The sequence below is a fragment of the Pyrus communis genome, chromosome 13 (assembly GCF_041283825.1).
Source record: "Pyrus communis isolate YQ-2024b chromosome 13, ASM4128382v1, whole genome shotgun sequence".
In the NCBI taxonomy this organism is placed as follows: Eukaryota; Viridiplantae; Streptophyta; class Magnoliopsida; order Rosales; family Rosaceae; genus Pyrus; species Pyrus communis.
The window spans coordinates 18,334,079-18,357,542 of NC_142577.1; the positions used below are offsets into that span (position 1 = coordinate 18,334,079).

Consider the following 23,464-nt stretch of genomic DNA (forward strand, 5'->3'; position numbering starts at 1 on the left):
CTTGTGCCCTTCTCTTTCTTTTCCATTAAAAATTCAAGAAAAAGATCCAAATTACATATAATTTTATATATATAAGTATTCCAGAATTCTAAAAGACCAATTGGGATTAACTTTTACCCTTAAATAAACCTTTTTACAACAGACTAAACTCACAGTAAATACCACAGCCAGAAGTTCACCAAAATATCCTACTCCCAAGCTCCCAAACTCCCAAATTTTACCCTCACAACATGTAGGTGAAAACCCCATCTAGATCCTATGTCTATTGTGCCTCTCTGCAACAATGCTGAGGAGCCTCGACACGCCCAGAGTCCAAATGTCGTACTCCCTCTGGTTCCGGCACTCAAACTCCACAACTCCGCGCATAACAGTCTTGAGCCCAAAGTAACGCCGGTGCTCGCCCCCCTCGAGCAAGTGGCGGCCGGGCCAAGCCGGCATGTCCTTGATCACTTCCAGCACCACATCTGTAAAATTCAAAGGCAGAAAAGAGAAAGAAAAAAAAAATTAAAGCCGGCACTTTTGATCCTTTGCCACTTAAGTGTTTATAGCTTTTGCGAATCCCCAGATGGGACGAACAAAGGCGGCCCCTCCTCCACCTCCATTCTGCTCAAATAATTAGCCAAAGACAAAAGCAGTCACTCACTCTTTTTCTTTTTTGTGATGGTCCCAGCAACATGCCTGCTCTTCATCTTCAGCATAACCTGCACAAAAAGAAGCTCCTGAAAATTAAAGAGACAAAAAGAGAAAAGAGGAAAGGGTTGGATCCACTTCTTTCGTCATTCTTCTCTACTTTGCTGTTTAAACTTTTATCCCATCAAGTTTACATTCATAACCAAAAGTTCTATTGATGCCCTAATTATTGGCCCTACCCTATAAGAAATAGGAAACTAATCGATAGACGTTGTGCACGAAATTTTACCTGACCCGTTCGATGGATATAAACAGAGACGATTTTCCAATGAAGATCGCCTGGCATTCAGCACAGCAAAAGATAAAAGAAACTCAGAATTAGATTCCATCTCAAGAAATCATCAGACAGATGTACCAAGGAAATTCAAATTTTCGCTCGCAACGTGGCAACCAGTAATTTAAGCACAACTAGGAAGTGAAAAGTAATGTCGAAATAGATATTTCCTGCTAAGACATAATTATTCGAGAGTCCATCCATTCACTCGAGATCAAAGAAACTTTACCATCTTCCAAGTTCCTCCCATGTAAACATTCTTACAAGTTATAACTCAAGTTTGGTCATGGCACTATATGATTGCAAACATTTTAAAAACAATAAATAGTAACGAATGAAACAAACTGAAATTCACCTCCGCGGGTGCGCTTGAGGAGCTCACAACCCTTTGCAAGCAATTCTCTACTGCAGATGCCGAGAAAATTCTCTTCAGGGGCAAGTTCACCACTGAAACTACTGTTGGAATTACCGTTGCTTCCATTACCAGCTACTCCTGAGCCTTTCTCAACAGGAATAACTGCAGCTATATTCCACACTTCCTTCAACGCCCTAGCCTTCAATGTCGCTGCACCGCGTAAGGCTGCAATCCCACACCACAAACCTCAAGGGCATTATGGTCCATAAGATATAAAAGTACACACTTTAATTGCAATCATACCGCTAGCAGGACCAAATTAAGGTTCTCTACCTGTTGCTGCTGCAGCAGTTAAGGTCGTGATATCGCCAGCAGACCGGACGTTCACGGCAGAGCTGACAACCGTAGCAAGGTGTTCCCGCTCAGCCCCCATGGCCTCAGCCGCCTCCACACACTGGGCAGCAACCAAAGTGGCAGCAGAGGCCACAGCCATGTCAGTCTTCGCCATATGCTCATGTTTCCCCGACCCGGATGAGGCGGCAGTGGCGGCAGCAATGGCGGCGATGGCAGAAGCCACCCCAGCAACAGAAACAGCAGCATGAAGCTGAGCATTCAGGGCTCTAGCCTCCTCTTTCTTCTTCTCCCTCCTATCCTTAAGCCACCTGCCCACCGTCTTACCACCACCAGACACGGGGGCGCCGCTAGGAGTGGCGGCTCTGAATTGGGTATTGTGGTGGTTGTTAGAGCGTCCATACTGCATCATATCAAAATCCAATGTCAATTGTGATTTGGGTTTTTTATGGAAAAGGCCTTAGTTGTGTATAAATTCACTGAAATGTGAAACCACCCAAGAACAGATGGGTGCGGTGAGTAAATAGTAAAAAACTAATCGCACACCCACTTGCTCTGCAAGTAGTGCCACTGTCGGTTCATTACTTTTTACAGAAACGGATTTTTGGGTCACACCCACCGTGTGGTTAGTTCTGCATATAGACAGAAATCCGGGACTCTCTGCGAATATCGAAATTACCACCAATCTAATTAATTTTAGTGAAGAACATCGAAAATATGCAGATTTACGAGACGGGTTTTCTGGATTAGACGAAACCGAGCACCAAGTCATTAGCTTTTTGCATTGGAAAGAGCGAGAGAACAAGGATTCGGTAATCTACTGGGTCGGATAATTAAAGGGCCCTTGGATAGCGGGAAAGCTGGGGACTTTGTTCGACCTGGTCGGAGTGAGTCAGACTCAGTAATACTCGTGCTCTGTACCCCAGACAGACTTAGTACACTACCCATGCGGTTGGTATATATTCCGGCAACCGCGAACGGTGGTCGCCGGCAAAGACTACAAAAATTCAAATAAATACAAAACAGAGTTTACCGACCTTAACATCGTCGATTTCGGAGGGGGAGACAGGTGGGCTGTCGGTTAAGGAACCGTTGAGAGGACCACTGCTGTGCGACAGCCGGCCGGATGTTCGTGGAGATACCTCTTGCTGCATAAATATAAATTAAAAAAATAATACAAATAAAAATTAATTAAATAAATAAATGACTTGGAGCAGTTTCTATTTACATGATGAAGAACCAAGTAGAAGCCCAGAAATGGAAACTTGAAACTTCAAAGAAAATGGTCAAATTTTGAGACCAAAACAAGAACGTGGCAATAAACCGACCTAACCCAAATACAAGGGAAAGAACCAAACAAAAACTGAGAAATGAGAGAGCTAAAAAACAAGACCATAAAGCAATACAAAAACAAAAATAAAACGAGAAACTAAGACTAAAACTTCTCCAAACAAATTTCTAGAGAATCAAACATGGTCAACCCAAATATTTTAAAAATCCCACAATTTGTCTACACATTGCAAAGCTAAAATCTTTGCTAAGCTTACCGACTGTGACATGATACGCTCCATGACGAGCTGAGAGGTCTCGGAAGAAGCAAAAGAAAATGGGTTGCCAGAAAAAGTGGCGCTCTCGTCTATCTCCCCGGCAAGGTCCTCTGGTATGGGACCACCGCCACCGCCATTGACGGCAGAGCTGAGGTTGAGGTTTGTGAGTTGGGTCTGGCCAGGGGGTGGGGCCAAGGCTTTGGAGACTTCGAGAGCTGAGACGCTCCAAGAGCGGGAGAGGAACTCCATGGGCTCGCGGGGAGTCTCCGGTGGCCGGAACACGGCGGCCTGTACCGGGTCCATTTGAGTTGGGGATGTTTAGCGTGATGTCGGTGGTACTAAATGAACCGGCTCGGAGGAAAGGGAGTGGAATGTTAAAGAGTGAGAGGTTCTTTGACAGAAAGGGAAGGTCGCCAGCTTTATAGAGAGAGAAATGCACAAAGCATGCGGTCGTATAGAGGATTGGATTTTAGTAAAATAAAATTAAAATAATGGACAAGAGAAGTTTTGTTGGTAAAAAATAAAAAAAATAAAAAAAATAAAAAAAATAAAAAATTGATTATTTGATGTGAAAATATAGATTTGGAAGAATTACGAGCGAGGATCCAAATAATATTCCAACAAGAAATATGTTGTGACTTGTATGCAACTTGTACATTTGTGACAAATTTATTTAAAACTTCTGTGGTAAGAGTACTAGTAACACGAAACTTGTATGCGTTGCTAACAATGTCACAATCTTTGACTAAAATGGAATTTAGTAGATGAGGTGTCGATTCTTTTTTGTTAACATCGTAAATACATAATAGGGCTAGTAAAGTATATCAACGCACAATACCTTAGGGATAAATAAGTGTTGGAACAAGTGTAAGATAATGAATTAGGATTAGAATGAAAATTCACTCCAAAACTACCTCAATTATGGATCGAACCACAATCTCATATCTCATGTTTTAAAAATTACAATGTCATACCTCATCTTACGAATTCATTACAATGTCATACCTGCCAAATTTTCTGTCAATTTATTTGTTAAATGTTGACGTAACTTGATGCAGAGCTCACTCCCTAATCCAATTGGATTAAAAATTTAATTAAATATTAAAATTAAAAAAAAATAATGTAGACATTTTTATATAAATAAAAAAAGTGGGACTTGTCCTTACAAACCCATCCCTCTCACCTTCTTCCCTAGCCTACCCATCCCCCCACCTCCCTCCTTCACCACCAAAACCAGAACCACTCCCCCACCGCCATCCGCTCCTCCTCCATCTCCGCCACCGAGTTATCATCAACCCACCCAAGTGAAAATATTAAAAAGGGGCACGTCCTTCTTCTCAAGCAAGCAACCACACATGTTAATTCCGTCAAGGACCTTCGTGAGCACCACCCCAAAAACCCTCGCCTGCATTCTGAAACCGTTTGTAGGGTTTGGGTATTTCAAGGACCTTCTCAAGGCTTGTGGAAGGTGAGGACGGGCAGAGGAAGAATATAAAATCCGATGACGGCAAGAAGAGACAAAATTCAAGTTGGCATCTCGGACCCGAAAAACTGATTCCGTTCAAGAAAATATGGGCAAAAATCCACATTTGAAATTCACCAAATTGAAATGCATGTTATTGCAATCAATGGTAAACCCCATTTAATAAAAAAAAAAAAAACAATCTTTTTTTTTTTTCAAAATCAGAAACCAATTTCAAAGCTATCATTTTAAAAGCAGATAACTTTGGGAATTGAGATGCCTATAAAAGGCCCATGTCTTGGTGGAGCAGCACCTATTCTAAGGTTGCTGGAGAAGAGAAGGAGCGCCATTGGGAGAGAGGTGAATATGGGTTCTGGTTTTGGAGGAGGAAGGGATGGGGAGAGACAAGTGGGATAGGTAGGAGGTGAGGGTTTGTAGGGGTGGGTCCCCCATTTAAAAAAAATATTTAAATAATTGCATTTTTATTTTTTTAATAATTAATTTATTTTTTTTTTTATTAGGAAGTGGGTTGCGTCTCAAACCACATCAGTATTTAACAGAGAAATTGACTAATGTATGACATTGTAACAAATTCGTAAGATGAGGTAAAATATTGTAATTTTTAAAATATGAAATATGAGATTGTGTTTTGACCTAAAATTGAGATAGTTTTGTGTAATTTATCTATTTATGTAATATAATATGAGCTAAAAAATAAGATAATAAGTATTTAGAATATATGTGTAGTCGGCACAATATTGAGGTTTGGATTGGCCTAAAATTTACCAATGGAAAAATACATTTTGTTTAAATTTACTGATCCAGTGACATTATAGAGGAAGGTCAATCACGTTTCACTCTTTTTTTCTTTGAGCTTACAACATTTTACGTTTTAAAGTTTGAAGTGGTTTTCAAAATTGCCTATGAGGTTTCAATCCACTCACATAGCACCATGAGGTTTTAAAATAATATCAATTAATTTGTACATTCTGTCAATTTGAAAACGTCTAATATTCCATGATGAGTGCTATTTTATAACTTGTTAGCACATACACGAGTTCAATACTCATCAATTTAATAAAGAAGAATCATATATTTAGAAGACATAAATCGAGACAATTTTAAAAGTTCATGTTGCATATGAGAATATTGAACTACAATACCCGTTTAAAAAATGACTCCACAAGTTTAGGGTTTAGGATTTAGTCCCACTCTTCCTTACCTCATATGTTGAAAATAATAGTGGAATATTCAAAAGATTAGTTAGAATTAGTTACTGATGTTGAAAACGGTAAATGAACAAATATTGCGAAAAAATGTTAGAAAACATCGCAGTGAAGGTCTTTCGGTACGATCATACGGCTTGAGGTTGAAACGTGTATGAATTTCTATGGGTCGATCCAGTGGTATTGCTTTAGCAGTTATGCTCTGCATTTCTCACTCCAAGGGAACATGTGTGGTGTGAGAGTTCATTTTCTTAATTTGGGATTAAATTAATGGATCAGGATCCTCTCCTGACCCTTAAAAACTGAGTCTGCTAAGCAGACAATTGTGACCATTGAAATTTGATCTAACGGCTACAATTATTATAACTTTTAGAGGGCCTTCTCTGTTTGTAGCCGTTTGATCAAATTTCAACGGTCACGATTGCTTGCTCAGTAGGCTTAGTTTTTTAAGATCAGGAGAGGATCCTGATACTAAATTAATGACAAGTTGATCATCAAACACTGTCCGAGAAAATGTCCTAATTTTGGGGGTACGCATTTTTTTTTATTTTTTACATATTTCTCTCAATTTTCGGCTACCAAAGTGAATGAATTCAAGAAAATCAAAAGACAAAAAATTAACTAGAGGTTTGTGAGAAGTAAAAATGAGTGTATGGATAATACACTCTTAAAGAATTAAACATTCTCTATCTAATAAAAAAAATTTATGTCTCGTTATAAATAAATAAATAAATAGAAAGTTAACGTTGAAGAATTTTGGAAATTTTCACCACTTTTCCTCTTTACTGAGAGATCTTAGATTCGTATCTTGAAAATTTGAGATGCAGGTAGAAAAGATTTGGAGGTCCATTTAGTTTGCAAATTTGTTTTAACAATTTGGTTAGCCTATCATTATCCATTTCTTATTACTATTTTGAAACAGTAAGTAATTTGATTTATCTTAACTATGCTATTGTCCCGATAGTTAGGGTCTTACTCTTCAAATTCTCCATTCTCCCTTAATGTGTGTGTGTGTGTGTGTGTATATGTGGCATATAAATCCTAGATTTAAAGTCCCTCATTATGTTACAATGTAATAATATGAACGGCTACAGTAAAAAGTTTTCAAAAATTTTTATTGAATAAATGAATAAAAACAATGAATAATATGAAATCATAAATAGCAAAAGAATGTATCCATAGTGTTAAAAAAATTGTAAATAAGCTATTTAGTAATTTACCCCAAAATTCATATGGATACATTATTTTGATTGAAATTTTATTATACCAAAATCTTAAAATAAAATTTTATTAATTTGAATACTTTAATTGAAAAAAAAAATATTAAATTTTAGTATTAATTTCTCTCTATAATATTACAAAGCTTGATAATTCGTCTTACACTTATCAGATTTTTTAGTTTTTCACAAAATAAAATGTTTTATTTTATATTTTTAAATAAGGGTACATTTGAAATTGAAAAAGAGGTACATTTATAGATTTTACATTAAAAAATTGGGTTCATTTTACATAAAAAAGGGTACATTTACAAAAAAAAAATAAAAAAGGGTACATTTTGCACATAAAGAAGTGGTAAATTTATAAAGTAGAATTGGTACATTATGGATGAATTATGGGTACTAAAATAAAATAAAATAAAAACTAGACTACAAATAAATCTTTTAAAGAAAAGGGCACAAAAAGAAATTAATATATGGGTACAACTTAAAACTAAAAAGAAATTTAGTACAAATTTAAAAAAGAGTTGTAAATTAAAATTGGGTACAAACTAAAAATAAAAATGTAACATCCCGTCCCGAAACTAACGAGACGTACATTTAAAATGACAATTTTACCCTAATTTGTTTGTGTACGTTAAGTGTTGTGTAGTGTGGTGTGTAGGACCACACACACACTCACACCTCACCCTCACTTTCCCGGGATTCCCTCCCTCATTCCCTCACTCTTTGTCTCTCTGTCTCTGTCTCAGTCTCTCTCTCTCTCTCTCCCCGAATCCATCTTCTTCTTCTTCCTTCAACACACACGGCCACACATACAAACATACTCAAACCTGCACCAATTAAGAAACCAAGACCACCCTCGTGCTCGTGAGGTTGTGAGGAGCACAACCATACCAATTCCAGGTAAGAATTCGAACGTTTTCACGTCGTTTCAACAATGGCCGAATTTTACACTGTTCATGCAAACCTAAACTAGCTTGTTTTTGGAATTTCTAAGCTTGTAGTTGTGCTTGTGAGGTCCCAAGGAGCCTCGGAGTAGTTCGTTGGGTGAATTTGGACGTCGGGATCGTCCTGTACGAAGTTGGCCGATTCTTGAAGTTGAAGACAGGTATGATCTAGCAATTTTTAGGCCTTAAAACTAGTCTAACGTGATTCTACTAGTCCTAAGCTTCATTTTGGTATAAAGAACGTGAAAAATGGTTGAAAAACGAAGGAGAAAACTTAGTTTGAAAATTACCCAGTTTTCCGGCGCCGTCGCCGGCGCCGGCGTCTCGCCGGAGAAGAAAGGAGAATATTCCGTTAAGTCTAACGGAATATTCCTAACGGCAGTGACAGAATCCGGTTAGATTTGACGGAATATTCCGTCAGTTAACGGAATATTCCTGACGGCGTCAACTGACGCCGTCAGTGTGCAGTGCACGTGGGCCGCGCGTGGGGGCGCGTAGGTCCGTGCGTGTTCAGGCGCGTGGGGGCGCGTGCGTGGTCCAAAAATTTTTCTAAAAATATGGGCGTGATCCTGAGGTTGTGTAGGTCACGTTGGTATATTCATTTGTCCATTTTGAGCAATGTATGAGAAGTTATTACGAGAAGTTGCTTAGGTGCTTTTAAATTAATGTTTTCGTAACTTTGTCGCGTATAGGTGATTCGTTTTCCGAGGACGAGCGTACGCACTCGAGGCAGGGGGGCTACGACCCTTCTAATTATCAGTGAGTGGGCTTTTGTTTTCCGTATATACCTATATACATATTAATTCCCAGAAATTAAATAGAAAAGGTTATATGTTTTATGCCATGCATCATTTGAATATTGTTTACGCATCATCACGTGCGTTGGTAGTTGGCATACATATATAAATGTGTATTTGGTGCTGTGGACGCACAGGTAAGTGCCAGGTAAGCGGTATTCATGTGGTTATGCATTCCTGTTTATTATGCAATAGTAGTTTGAAATGCTTAGAGAGCTCATAATCTGCACCCCCGGTGTTAGTGCTCCCGCCCAGGGCCAGGGCACAGTCCTTCACGTGATGTTCACCAGCACCACACGCTCGCCTTGGATCCAAGTTAGGTGCAAGCCTTGTCGTACAGACCACATTAGGTGGTTCCGACTCGTAGGTGACCCGCGATTATTCGCACAGTCTTCACGTGATCGTAGCACTAGAGCGTATATATTACACCCAGTCTTGTCGTACAGACCACGTTAGGTGGTTCCGACTCGTGTGCAGATTCAGATATTGAGTTGAGATTGAAGCTCTATATGCAGCCGTACAGGTCACGTTAGGTGACTCCCGGCTGCCAGATTATATGTTATTGATGTGAATTATGCTTGAACAATTACATTTGATTATGAGATTCTGTTGTGGCATATTCTCAAGCATGAATGGCATATTGTGAGCATGAATGGCATATGTGGAGCATTATTGACATACCTATACATACGTATATATGTTCATTTTCTGGGAAGTATACAGGTTTTACGGCGAGGGGTTAGAATGTGTTTTGCTAAAGAGTTTTCAAAGAACTTTGTTTTTGCCCACTCACGCTTTTGTTTTTGCGCCCCTCCAGGTTCTAGTGGTCTAGCAAGTTCGGTGGTCCATCCCAGAGGGCGTCCCGGCATTTCTGACAGACACTCACCATTGTAGGGTCACCTTCGGGTGTACATATGTCGTAACTTTCCTTTTTCGACTGCTGTAGACTTGCTCTGAATTGTGTCTCACATACACTAGTACTTTGTATGCTATTAGGTTTTTAATTATTCGTACTTTTATATTACTATACCTTTAGCTTCCGCACGCGCACATGGCTACGTCACCTTCGCGTGACGGCCAGCATGCCCTGATCTCGGTCGGGGTGTGTCAGCTTGGTATCAGAGCCTAGGTTTGGCAGTCCTGTGTCTTTGTGAGTATTCTAATAGTTGGTGTCTTCTGTCAGAATCATGCCGCCTCGTCGGGAACCACGTCGCTCAGATGAGTCTAGTTTTCCTGATCTTACTCAGTTGGGGGAAGTGATTGCTACAGCCCTTCAAACAGTGATGCGCCCTCCCCAGAGGACTCCTCTGGAGACTATGTATAACTTGAAGTTGGATAAGTTTAAAGGTAACGAGGGTCATGAAGGCGCAGAACGTTGGTTGGAACACATAGAGAAGACTTTCCGTGTGTTACATAACCAGGGGAACCTTCCTATGGAAAGGTGGGTTGAGACAACCTCTTGGTTTCTGGAGATGGAGTCTGCAGCTTGGTGGGAGCAAGAACTTCGTAGGTTGACTCCAGCTCAGAGGACCGATTGGAATGTTTTCAAAGACGTGTTTCAAAGGAGATTTGTACCCCCTGAGTATATCGACCGTAAGAAACAGGAATTCACTGAATTGAAACAGCGAAAGATGACGGCTAACGAGTACTATCGTAAGTTCACTGATTTGTCTCGTTACTATCCTGATGTCGCTGGTAATCCGGCGGAGATGCTTCGTCGTTTTCGCTTGGGCACTAAGAAGAAATGGCGTTCTATGGTAACTACTACTCACTGTGAGTCATATCAGGAGTTCTATGAGATATTGTTGAGGGTAGAGGACTCTGAGAATATGTCAAGTGATAGTGACGAAGAGAAAAACGGCAATCAGAAGAAAGACGACAAAGGAAAAGGTCAAACATCGTTGGGGCCTCGCCAAACTCAGAACTTTAAAAGGGGTGGTGCAAGTTCAAGTTCGTCTAGTGGTGGTTTCAGTGCCTCTGGACAAGGACGTGGAGGTAGGTTTTATGGAGGTGCTCGAGGCCAGAGACAAGATGATGGTGGCCGAAACCGACTCCCATTTTGCCGTAGATGTAATAATCGACATTTCGGCGAGTGTAGGCGTGGCAACGGTGCTTGTTTCACGTGTGGGCAGATGGGACATAGAGCGGTGAATTGTCCCCAGGGTCAGCAACAGAAGCCGCAGCAGACCTTTATGCCGCCACCTGCACCGATTCGGCAAATCCAAGGTCCGAGTAATTATGGTCAAACAGGTAGAGGTGGTGCCTATCACTATCAGGGTGATGCTGTTCCCTATGCCCCGGGACCGTATCAGTACCCCCAGGACCCGTATTCACAAGGTGGTTATCCCCCGTATCCCAGCAACTACATGCCGTATCCTCCAGCTCCAACAAGTGGTTCTCAGTGGTACCAAGGAGGACAGTATCAGCAGGGTGAGAATGCCACTAGTAGTGCAGGGTCTTCGAGGCAGATGGGTCAGCCCAGTCAGGGGCGTGGAGCTCAAGGTCGCGGTGTTCAAGCGAGCAGAGGTCGTGGAGGACGACAGCAGGGCCAGGGGCGTATTCACAATATTTCCCTGCAGGATGCTCAGAACAACCCGGACTTGATAATGGGTACGTTAAACATTCTTGGTTATTTTGCTAGAGTCTTAATTGATTGTGGAGCTACACATTCCGTTATTTCTCATACATTTGCTCAAGTAACGCAACCTCGCCCCACACCTCTAGGGTACGATTTAGAGTTCGCTATGCCTAGAGGAGAGAGATGTGTTGTAGATTGTGTGTACCCAGGATGTCCAGTGATAGTAGAGGGTGTAGTTATGCCCGCGGATCTTATTCCGTTAGATATTGTCGATTTTGATGTGATTTTGGGCAATGATTGGTTGCACTTCTATCGTGCCAAAATTGATTGTTACGGGAAAGTAGTTACTTTTCACCGTCCTGGATTACCTGAGGTTACTTTTGTGGGTGAGCAGAGTGGGGTAAGACATGGTGTTATTTCGGCTTTACGAGCGAAGAAGTTGTTGACTAAAGGTTGTCAGGGGTATCTAGCTCATGTGGTACTAGAGGAGGCCGTTCCAAGCAGAATTGAGGATGTGAGAGTGGTTAGACACTTCCCTGATGTTTTTCCTGAAGATTTACCTGGTTTACCCCCAGATCGAGATGTGGATTTCACTGTTGAGTTGCTTCCAGGTACCAATCCTATTTCATTAACTCCTTATCGTATGGCTCCCGCTGAGTTAAGGGAATTGAAAGTGCAATTACAGGAATTAGTGGATAAGGGATTCATTCAGCCTAGTATTTCACCTTGGGGCGCTCCAGTGTTGTTTGTGAAAAAGAAAGATGGGACTTTGAGGCTGTGTATCGACTACAGACAATTGAATCGGGTGACGATTAAAAACCGTTATCCATTGCCTCGTATCGACGATTTGTTTGATCAGCTGAGAGGTGCTTGTGTATTTTCTAAGATAGACTTGAGGTCTGGGTACTATCAGCTGAAGATTAGTAGGGATGATGTTCCTAAGACGGCGTTCAGGACTCGTTACGGTCATTACGAGTTTCTGGTTATGCCATTTGGGTTGACGAATGCACCAGCAGCTTTTATGGATTTAATGAACCGGGTATTTCAGCCTTACCTGGATAGATTTGTCATTGTCTTCATTGACGATATTCTGGTGTATTCTAAGTCCAAAGCGGAACATGTCCGACATCTTACTTTGGTGTTGAAAAGGTTGAGAGAACACCAATTGTATGCTAAGTTTAGTAAGTGCCAGTTCTGGTTAGATCAAGTCGCGTTTTTGGGGCACATCATTTCTGCTCAAGGTATTCTGGTTGATACTCAGAAGGTTGCAGCTGTGGAGAGTTGGGAGCAACCACGAACCGTCACTGAGGTGAGAAGTTTCATTGGTTTGGCGGGATATTATCGGAGATTCGTTAAGGATTTTTCGGTAATTGCTTTGCCACTGACGAGGTTAACAAGGAAAGATGTTAAGTTTGAGTGGAATGATAAGTGTGAGCAAAGTTTCCAGCAGTTGAAGCATTGTCTTACTAATGCACCTGTTTTGGCACTTCCAGACGATAGTGGTGATTTCGAGGTTTATAGCGATGCTTCCTTGAATGGTCTGGGATGTGTATTGATGCAGCATGGTAGGGTGATTGCTTATGCTTCGCGGCAGTTGAAAACCCATGAAATGAATTACCCTACACATGATTTGGAGTTGGCTGCTATTATCTTTGCGTTGAAGTTGTGGAGACACTATCTTTATGGAGAAAAGTGTAGGATCTTCACAGATCATAAGAGTCTTCAGTATCTCTTTACCCAGAAGGAACTTAATCTTCGTCAACGGAGGTGGTTGGAGTTGCTCAGCGATTACGATTGCACGATTGATTATCACCCTGGTCGTGCGAACGTAGTAGCCGATGCACTTAGCAGGAAGTCACATGGCCGTATCAATGCGTTGTACGCTAGTCGTATTCCTCTTTTGGTGGACTTGCGTGCTACGGGAGTAAGGTTAGAAGCAGAAGATCGAGAAGTGGCATTACTTGCTAATTTTCAAGTTAGGCCAATCTTAGTTGATCGGGTGCTTGAAGCTCAGGTAGCTGATGAACAGATTCAAGAACTAATTCAAGCTCGAGGTCAAGGAAGGTGGCGAGATCTCAGAGTTCGTGATTCTGATGGCATGTTGATGTTAGAGGGTAGAATGTTCGTGCCTAGTAATGTGGACTTGAAGAAGGAAATTCTTGATGAAGCACATATCTCGGCTTATGCCATGCACCCAGGGGCAACCAAAATGTATCATACCATTCGACCATTTTACTATTGGCCGGGTATGAAAAGGGAGATAGCTGAGTATGTGAGCAGTTGTGCTGTTTGTCAGCAGGTTAAAGCAGAAAGAAAGAAGCCGTTTGGATTGTTACAGCCGCTTCCCGTTCCAGAGTGGAAGTGGGAAAATATCACTATGGATTTTGTGTACAAGTTGCCGCGTACACATAATGGCTTTGATGGCATTTGGGTGATCGTTGATCGGCTCACTAAGTCGGCACATTTCATTCCAGTAAGAGAGAAGTATTCTTTGAGCCGGTTAGCGGAATTGTTTATCTCAAAGGTTGTGAAGTACCATGGTGTCCCTGTAAGTATTGTCTCGGATCGTGATCCACGATTCACATCAAAGTTTTGGGTAGCCTTTCAGGAAGCTTTGGGTACGAGACTACTTTACAGTACGGCATATCATCCACAAACGGACGGACAGTCTGAGAGAACTATTCAGACCTTGGAAGATATGCTGCGAGCATCAGTGTTACAGTTCAGTGATGCTTGGCACCAGCGATTAGATTTAATGGAATTTGCTTACAACAACAGTTTCCATTCGAGCATTGGCATGGCGCCATTTGAAGCTTTGTATGGTAGATCTTGTCGCACTCCGTTATGTTGGTCGGAGGTTGGCGAAAGAGTCTTGGTAGGTCCGGAGATTGTCGAGGAGACTACTCAAAATGTTCAGGTAATTAGGTCTAACCTGAAAGCAGCTCAGGACAGGCAGAAAAGTTTAGCAGATCGACATGCTACGGACAGAACGTATGAGGTCGGAGATTGGGTATTTCTAAAGCTTTCACCGTGGAGAGGTGTTGTGCGGTTTGGAAAGAAAGGGAAGTTGAGTCCCAGGTATATCGGACCGTACATAGTCACAGAAAAAGTTGGTGAGGTAGCTTATAGGTTGGAGTTGCCTCCGGAGTTGGCTAAAGTGCATAACGTTTTTCACGTGTCTATGCTCCGACATTACGTTGCTGATCCATTGCATGTGATACCTCCTCAACCGTTAGAGATAAATCCAGATTTGACGTACGACGAGGAACCGTTAACGATCTTAGATTGGAAAGAAAAGGTTCTGAGGAACAAGACGGTGAATTTGGTGAAAGTTTTGTGGAGGAGTCACTCGGTTGAAGAAGCTACATGGGAGACAGAAGAACGAATGAGGGATTTGTATCCTAGATTATTCTTTGACTATTAGGGGTGTATTGAGGTTGTTTTGAATTTCGGGACGAAATTCTATTAAGGAGGGTAGGTTGTAACATCCCGTCCCGAAACTAACGAGACGTACATTTAAAATGACAATTTTACCCTAATTTGTTTGTGTACGTTAAGTGTTGTGTAGTGTGGTGTGTAGGACCACACACACACTCACACCTCACCCTCACTTTCCCGGGATTCCCTCCCTCATTCCCTCACTCTTTGTCTCTCTGTCTCTGTCTCAGTCTCTCTCTCTCTCTCTCCCCGAATCCATCTTCTTCTTCTTCCTTCAACACACACGGCCACACATACAAACATACTCAAACCTGCACCAATTAAGAAACCAAGACCACCCTCGTGCTCGTGAGGTTGTGAGGAGCACAACCATACCAATTCCAGGTAAGAATTCGAACGTTTTCACGTCGTTTCAACAATGGCCGAATTTTACACTGTTCATGCAAACCTAAACTAGCTTGTTTTTGGAATTTCTAAGCTTGTAGTTGTGCTTGTGAGGTCCCAAGGAGCCTCGGAGTAGTTCGTTGGGTGAATTTGGACGTCGGGATCGTCCTGTACGAAGTTGGCCGATTCTTGAAGTTGAAGACAGGTATGATCTAGCAATTTTTAGGCCTTAAAACTAGTCTAACGTGATTCTACTAGTCCTAAGCTTCATTTTGGTATAAAGAACGTGAAAAATGGTTGAAAAACGAAGGAGAAAACTTAGTTTGAAAATTACCCAGTTTTCCGGCGCCGTCGCCGGCGCCGGCGTCTCGCCGGAGAAGAAAGGAGAATATTCCGTTAAGTCTAACGGAATATTCCTAACGGCAGTGACAGAATCCGGTTAGATTTGACGGAATATTCCGTCAGTTAACGGAATATTCCTGACGGCGTCAACTGACGCCGTCAGTGTGCAGTGCACGTGGGCCGCGCGTGGGGGCGCGTAGGTCCGTGCGTGTTCAGGCGCGTGGGGGCGCGTGCGTGGTCCAAAAATTTTTCTAAAAATATGGGCGTGATCCTGAGGTTGTGTAGGTCACGTTGGTATATTCATTTGTCCATTTTGAGCAATGTATGAGAAGTTATTACGAGAAGTTGCTTAGGTGCTTTTAAATTAATGTTTTCGTAACTTTGTCGCGTATAGGTGATTCGTTTTCCGAGGACGAGCGTACGCACTCGAGGCAGGGGGGCTACGACCCTTCTAATTATCAGTGAGTGGGCTTTTGTTTTCCGTATATACCTATATACATATTAATTCCCAGAAATTAAATAGAAAAGGTTATATGTTTTATGCCATGCATCATTTGAATATTGTTTACGCATCATCACGTGCGTTGGTAGTTGGCATACATATATAAATGTGTATTTGGTGCTGTGGACGCACAGGTAAGTGCCAGGTAAGCGGTATTCATGTGGTTATGCATTCCTGTTTATTATGCAATAGTAGTTTGAAATGCTTAGAGAGCTCATAATCTGCACCCCCGGTGTTAGTGCTCCCGCCCAGGGCCAGGGCACAGTCCTTCACGTGATGTTCACCAGCACCACACGCTCGCCTTGGATCCAAGTTAGGTGCAAGCCTTGTCGTACAGACCACATTAGGTGGTTCCGACTCGTAGGTGACCCGCGATTATTCGCACAGTCTTCACGTGATCGTAGCACTAGAGCGTATATATTACACCCAGTCTTGTCGTACAGACCACGTTAGGTGGTTCCGACTCGTGTGCAGATTCAGATATTGAGTTGAGATTGAAGCTCTATATGCAGCCGTACAGGTCACGTTAGGTGACTCCCGGCTGCCAGATTATATGTTATTGATGTGAATTATGCTTGAACAATTACATTTGATTATGAGATTCTGTTGTGGCATATTCTCAAGCATGAATGGCATATTGTGAGCATGAATGGCATATGTGGAGCATTATTGACATACCTATACATACGTATATATGTTCATTTTCTGGGAAGTATACAGGTTTTACGGCGAGGGGTTAGAATGTGTTTTGCTAAAGAGTTTTCAAAGAACTTTGTTTTTGCCCACTCACGCTTTTGTTTTTGCGCCCCTCCAGGTTCTAGTGGTCTAGCAAGTTCGGTGGTCCATCCCAGAGGGCGTCCCGGCATTTCTGACAGACACTCACCATTGTAGGGTCACCTTCGGGTGTACATATGTCGTAACTTTCCTTTTTCGACTGCTGTAGACTTGCTCTGAATTGTGTCTCACATACACTAGTACTTTGTATGCTATTAGGTTTTTAATTATTCGTACTTTTATATTACTATACCTTTAGCTTCCGCACGCGCACATGGCTACGTCACCTTCGCGTGACGGCCAGCATGCCCTGATCTCGGTCGGGGTGTGTCAAAAAATATATGATACAAAGTATAGCCGTAAATATAAATATACCAAATGCAATGTTTCTAATACTAAATTAATATATTTTAGAAATTTAATTTAATTATGCTAATATGTAAATATTTTAGGGAATTGTTATTGATACTCCAAAAATCTCATTCTACACTCTAAACTTTCTATATTTGGAAAAAAAAAATACATTTGTGAGGAGTGTAGAATGAGATTTTTAGAGTGCCAATAACACTTCTCATATTTTATTATTAAAATAATGACATTCTTTAAAACCTAAGAACCTTGATAAAAATTATAAAGAAATAAGGTTTTAATCAATAAAATAAAAGAAAGATGGATGAGAACCTAATTTCTCATTTAAAAAACATGTATGATGAGAGACATTAGAACAAAGAGGGGTCGGCAATTGGAGCCCTTGAGGGACCCCAAGGTAGACCCAGCGAACTGTATCCATCTGGAGAAATAAATGAAATGGGAGCTATAAACATGCAGTTGCAGAGATGGAGAGTTGATGAGATGGAACCTGGGATATGGGGAAGGCTAAGTTATCGCCCATTCAATTGGTGAAGGTGATCAATCCTTGGCAGTCGCACGTTCCACATCCATGCAAGGACTATGAACTCATTGAATTCGGGGTTTCTATAGTACTTCAGAGCATCAGATATTTGAGACTTTTTAACTGTTAAAATTTTTTCTAAAATACAAAAATTAAGATTTAGCGGCTAAAAATTTAGGAATATAGGATAGAGTTTAAAATCCTGGGGAGCATCATAAAACTTTTGAAATGGAATTCACCAAATTTGTCTCCATTGGCTTTAATTTTGGTATATTCTTTAAAGATCAGTTCAAGTTTCAGATTCAGTTTGTACTATTATTATTTAACCATTTTACAGCACTGGAAGTATCCAATTCCATATTCATGCTCATACGCACCTGTACCAATCCATGCATATTTGCATGGGTTCAAATCAATGACTGTTCAGCATCATAAAACCTTGAGGGTGTGTTTGTTATATAGGATTATTTCGGACTAAACTAGCTTCAGGAACTAAGTTGGACTAATTTAGACTAGACTAAGATGGACTAACTTAGACTAGACTTCCCTTTTCCATTCCAATCTTTTCCTCCCCATATTAAACCTCTCGATTCCAACCTCTCTCCTCCCTCCTCCTCGATTTCAGTCTGTATCTCTCTATCTCTCCTCCCTCTCTCTCTCTCTCTCTCTCTCTCTCTCTCTCTCTCTCTCTCTCTCTCTCTCTCTCTCTCTCTCTCTAGCTCTACGCTAGTTGAATGGAACCCTCACAGCTCCATTTTTTTTTCGATGAGTTGCAAGTTTCTCGACAAGTTTTCCGACTAAACCTCGTCGGATTGGATGAGGTTTGCACCACTAACAAACTCTTCCCCAACTCTGGTCCCAGATCCGAGCTTTGCATGCTCGAATCTGTCATGGATTCGAAAAAACCCAAATCGGCCGAGACTTCCAGGCCATTTTTCGGCCAACTCTGACCACCTTTTGGCTTTGATTCAGGTAGAATCTTAATCCCCTCACTCCCATCTTCAATTTGGTATTTTATATGAAAATTGGTTGTTATAGTCCAATGGTTTTCGAGGGTGAGTGGTCGAGGAGTAGGGAGAGAGGGGGAGAGAGGGGATAGTCTTAGCTAGTCCCATGATTTTCGAGGGGTCTCACTAAGACCAGCTAGTCCCTGATTTAGTGTAGGCGAGTGAGACTTAGTCTCATTAAACCTACTTTTTATTGGGAACAAACATGGGACTGGACTAACCCTTCGTCCAGTCCAATCCAGTACACTTCAATGAGGGCAAACAAATGCCCCTGAACGTGTAGGTAATTATTCAACTATACACTTCCACACATCGAGAGATTCAGATTTGAGTTTAAACTTTATGGACGAGAGAGCTATGAAAAACGATTCCTGGTCATTGAAAAGTTTGCATCAGCTTTTCCACAAAAATTTTATAATTTATTTATGCATGAAAGATTAATCACGTTAATTTCTGTACTTTCATAATCCATGATTCAATTCAATCAGCTCATTCCAAGTAAAACAAAAATTGAACTGTAGAGCTAGAGTTATTGAACTGACCCGTATCTGAATTGTACTATGGAGTCAAACAACTGATGAGAGATATATGCAATTATGCATATATATATATATGGTACTGACTTGAGGGATTTGGCTTGCCTCAGCCTTCAACGGCAAAGAATGATACTCTTCCAGTAAATGTTGGGTCCCTCGTATACGTGCTAAAAAGTAGGACCTCCTTGAACGTACGTCCTTTTTTCTTTGGCTCTCTTTTTTTTTTTTTTTTACAATCTTCCACCAAATTTCTTTAATATCATTCCATTAGTTTACCCTAAAATCGAAATACTTTGATCTCAGCCAAAAGCTGAGAAAGGTAGAACAATGAAGCGCTTTAGGTTACCTTCGCACCCATGCTTCATATGTATACTTCATGTTTCGTCTCATCATCTGCATTATATTTCATTTTGTTTAATAATTTTTCTATGTTTGTATGGAAGTTAATGGTGTTTTACAACAGATTTGGGGTTAGGGAGGTAAGTTAAACTTTAATAAAGTTATCCTAATGAAACCAAATGTGTAAAAAATGGTTAGAGATGTAACACAACATTAGTCAACTTCATAATTCTACTACATAAACACAAACCATTATATTTAATTCAAAACTACGTGTTAAGTGCTTATAGAGTGAGATATGGACAATTATCCACACGCGTGTAAGTGATTGTCATCCGTTAATTTCGTTGTGAAATCAATATTATTGTAATGAATTCACAATGCGTCAAAGACTGATTATCACTGATGCTCGGTAAAAATAGCATTCATTGATGGATTGATTTACTAACACTTGTTCGATGACAAATACCTATGTTCCGTTCAAAATAAACTCAATTCATGTATTCATGCATTCGCGTGGAACTTGATTTTTGTACTCATGAGTTGACCAAAACCCATGAATTCTCTATCCTTGTTTCTCAATAGATTAACACGTTTCCTCCTCCTTCCTTTTGGTGAACGGTGTTCCATAGCATGACTTTCTATTGTCTATAGTAATATTCCTTAATATTTGTCGGTCACGTAAATATTTCCACATCATACATACATACATACATATTTACATACATGATCCATCCACCTCACGGGGGACCATCCCACCCCAACACAGATGATGCCACGTGGGATCAGAAAAATGGTTTGAAAAATAGTTCTGTTCATCCCCAACCAGCAAAGCCCTCAGGCCTTGGCTCACTTAAGAGACAAATATGTAAGAGATCGCCAGTCTCTGACAAAACGGAAGAGAGATTGATTCTATTAGTTTAATCTTTATTGGCAGCTTCTCTCTGGGATTTTGTTACTCCTTGTGCTAAAACGGGGCGTGTTGGCGTGCCTGGCTAACGTCATCATCTCCCTCTTTTGATTTCATCTTCTTTCTCTCACAGACCAAAAGCTTAAAAATATAAAGCAAAAAAAGCAGGGTTTGCAGGCTTTTGCCTTTTTCTGTTCTATATTTTTGTATCTTTGAATGTTTCATTACTCAGTTGCTCGATTTTGTGAAAAAGGATATGAAACGTTTCATTGTTGCATAATATTTTAATTCAATAATATATTTATATGATTAACGTTTTTATATATAACATTACATTATTTAACTGAGATATTATGATAAAGTTGATTTCATTTTATGTATTCATATCTTAATTGTGCTTTTTCGTTTTCCAATATTACCCTTTTTGTGGTTGTGAACTTTATTTTTTGTCACACTTGTGATCTTCTCCTTGTAGTGCTATCATACACTATAATGTGGAAACTGTGGAAAAGGGTACTACTGTATGGTCAAATATATGGGCTGTGTTTTGAAATGCTCGGAATGTTCGTGCTTTGTTTATCTGAATGCCAACACTTTACTGCTAAGTATGTTCTTTTAAAGACTAATGAGAAAGACAAAGTGTTCAGATTCAAACAAGTTTCTGGATGTTTGTGCAGGGGCCAAATAATCATCATGTGCGCAATATGAGGTTTAGTATCTTTAGAAATCCCGAGAGCAATAGCGCCTAAAGATAATTTGTCTCTAGATCAATGTACATATCTGTTCGTGATACTTTTGATACTTTTAAAGTAAGGAACATTAACAAAAAAAATTTCGGTACTGTTCATTTTAATGAAAAATCATATTTTTACATTAAAAAGTTAATCTTAATATTATTCATTTTACCCTTTATTTTGTTCTTATCGTTAAAACTCAAAATTTTCAAGTATTTTTTATTAGTTTTCCTTTTAAGGTAAATTCTAGTATGTTACAATGGTAATCAATTAGATATAGTTATATTGGCTAAATTAGATTTATATTTGATTATATTATGTGATGTTCTTTTCGAAGAAATATCATTTGAAATTCAATAAAATGACTATTTTTTCATTCAAAAACAAAAGATGAACATAAAAGAAGAAAATGAAAATGTAAAAATCGCTATCCATAATCTATCTAATTAATTGTTGAGATTGACAAACCGTTGAATAAGAGAAGATTTTCTTTTACCACACCAAAGTTCAGAAGTGAGAGTTAACGCCAGATAAGTTTGGGGTTTTTTTTCCCACTGCTTTTGGTGTTTACATAAAGTTTTCCTTGCAAAAAACTAAGAAAGTCTGGACAGCTGAATGCAACTACATATACATATACATACATACATATATATATATATATATATATTATAGGGAATTTTAACGAAAAGCTTATGATACTGTTCACTTTAATGAAAAATCATATAAATCCTGATACTATTCACTTTACCCTTTATTTTATCCTTATCGTTAAAATTCAAAATTTTCAAACTTTTTTCATTAGTTTTCCTTATATTATATTAATTTATATAGCTCATTACAGTAGCGATCGATCGTATTGGGTGCATAGCCACCAACAGAGTATAATACAACAGATATATATAATCAAACCAAACAGGTGAGTGAAATAATTGCTTGATCTCAGCTCTTCTGGCATTATGTGTTTTCCTTGGTTGGTAAATAATTAAATTATATTGATTACCAATTCATTTCTATATGCTGGAAAAAGAAGTTGTGCCATGGATAACTTTAACAGTGAGTCATCAGTATTCAGTAGTATGTTTGGTAATGGAAACCCTAGTAATTAATTAGCGTGGTAATTATTAGCTACTATTATAATAACACCTTGATGAGACGGTATAGAGAAGGCTTATATTCTAATGATGACTTCGGTAATTAAGATTTATAATACAGAAACATAAGACACCATCCAATTTCCATCCAAGCAATTTCGTGAGAGCGTGTGTGGCTTTGTGCACAGATGGTAAACAACCAAAACCCTAAATGTACATTATTCCTCAATTAAGTCATAATTACCCCCTTAAACATGCTCAAACTTTACTAAACACCTCTGCTCGATCTCTAAAATTTGCTTTATTTAAATATGTCTTTAAGATTATATGATATGGATGTGTTTGAGATGCAAAAAGAAGAGGGATCTTATGAGTATGTATGGGAAAATTAATATAACGTTTTGCCGGTTGTATACAATTTATCTTAAGGTAATTTAGTCAAAAGTCAATAAAAAATTTACTCTTAAGTCATATATCAATGATATATTTTTGTTTTTAACTTAATCAATGATATATTTTTATTAATTAGGCATAGGTCAATGATGAATGCCACATAGGCTTTAAGTCATTATAACTAGTTATAATTTGACTATTCTATCATTCTCTCTTTCTCTCTCTATAAATGTCATATGAGTTTAAGCTATTATAAATACGGATTTAGATCCTTTATGGATCAATTTTGTGGAGATCCTCCAGACCGATGGGTCTCATCCATTGATACAAACCCAATGGCCAGAATCTCTTATCTTTCCTCTTTTCCCCTTAACTCTTCTCTTTCTCCCTCACTTTGAAGCTTAGAACCTCGAACCACCAACTCTCCAAATTCCAAATTAAATTCAACCCCACCTCAAAATCAGCCCCAACACCGCTATAACCGACCCAACCCACAACCACCAATTGCAGGTCCCTCACCTTATCCTCTCAAAAATCAGCCCCATCACTGCCACATCCCTCAATTGCAAGTCCTTTAACCTTAAAATCTCAACCGATGTTTGGGGTCGTGCAAACCAATGTCTTTTCGTTGCAGAGATCTTTTTCTTAGCTATGGAAGAATTATAGAGAGAGAAA

At 39.8% G+C, this 23,464-nt stretch overlaps 2 protein-coding genes across 4 annotated transcripts; one reads left to right on the forward strand and one right to left on the reverse strand.

Moving 5' to 3' along the window:
* Positions 1–43: 43 nt before the first annotated feature.
* On the reverse strand, positions 44–3,864 carry LOC137736951 (VAN3-binding protein). Its single transcript, XM_068476276.2, has 7 exons — positions 3,218–3,864; positions 2,708–2,818; positions 1,653–2,073; positions 1,320–1,544; positions 920–969; positions 644–701; positions 44–464 (listed from the first exon to the last, which is right to left on the reverse strand). The coding sequence occupies exons 1-7, from the start codon at positions 3,518–3,520 to the stop codon at positions 250–252; spliced, it is 1,383 nt and encodes a 460-aa protein (XP_068332377.2). The 5' UTR covers positions 3,521–3,864; the 3' UTR covers positions 44–249.
* A 3,927-nt stretch (positions 3,865–7,791) lies between these two features.
* Positions 7,792–17,149, forward strand: LOC148691888 (uncharacterized). 3 transcript variants are annotated; one of them, XM_088682187.1, is made up of 7 exons: positions 7,792–8,028; positions 8,123–8,233; positions 8,765–8,831; positions 9,687–9,759; positions 10,053–11,479; positions 16,006–16,072; positions 16,928–17,149. In XM_088682187.1, exons 5-7 carry the CDS (start codon positions 10,057–10,059, stop codon positions 16,932–16,934), a joined length of 1,497 nt encoding a protein of 498 aa, XP_088538313.1. In that variant the 5' UTR covers positions 7,792–8,028; positions 8,123–8,233; positions 8,765–8,831; positions 9,687–9,759; positions 10,053–10,056; the 3' UTR covers positions 16,935–17,149. The 3 variants fall into 3 exon arrangements, with proteins under 3 accessions (XP_088538313.1, XP_088538311.1, XP_088538312.1); XM_088682185.1 differs by lacking the exon at positions 16,006–16,072; XM_088682186.1 differs by lacking the exon at positions 16,006–16,072 and having other exon boundaries at positions 8,130–8,233.
* Positions 17,150–23,464: the final 6,315 nt, after the last annotated feature.

Excerpts from the sequence above, each read along its gene's own strand:
- LOC137736951 (XM_068476276.2), bottom strand. The coding sequence starts at position 3,520 with ATGGACCCGGTACAGGCCGCCGTGTTCCGGCCACCGGAGACTCCCCGC. Across the intron at positions 2,074-2,707 it reads CCGAAATCGACGATGTTAAG|TATGGACGCTCTAACAACCA; the intron begins GTCGGTAAACTC and ends GATATGATGCAG. Across the intron at positions 702-919 it reads ATATCCATCGAACGGGTCAG|GTTATGCTGAAGATGAAGAG; the intron begins GTAAAATTTCGT and ends CTTTTTGTGCAG.
- LOC148691888 (XM_088682185.1), top strand. The coding sequence starts at position 10,057 with ATGCCGCCTCGTCGGGAACCACGTCGCTCAGATGAGTCTAGTTTTCCT. Across the intron at positions 11,480-16,927 it reads CAACCCGGACTTGATAATGG|GTTCTAGTGGTCTAGCAAGT; the intron begins GTACGTTAAACA and ends GCGCCCCTCCAG.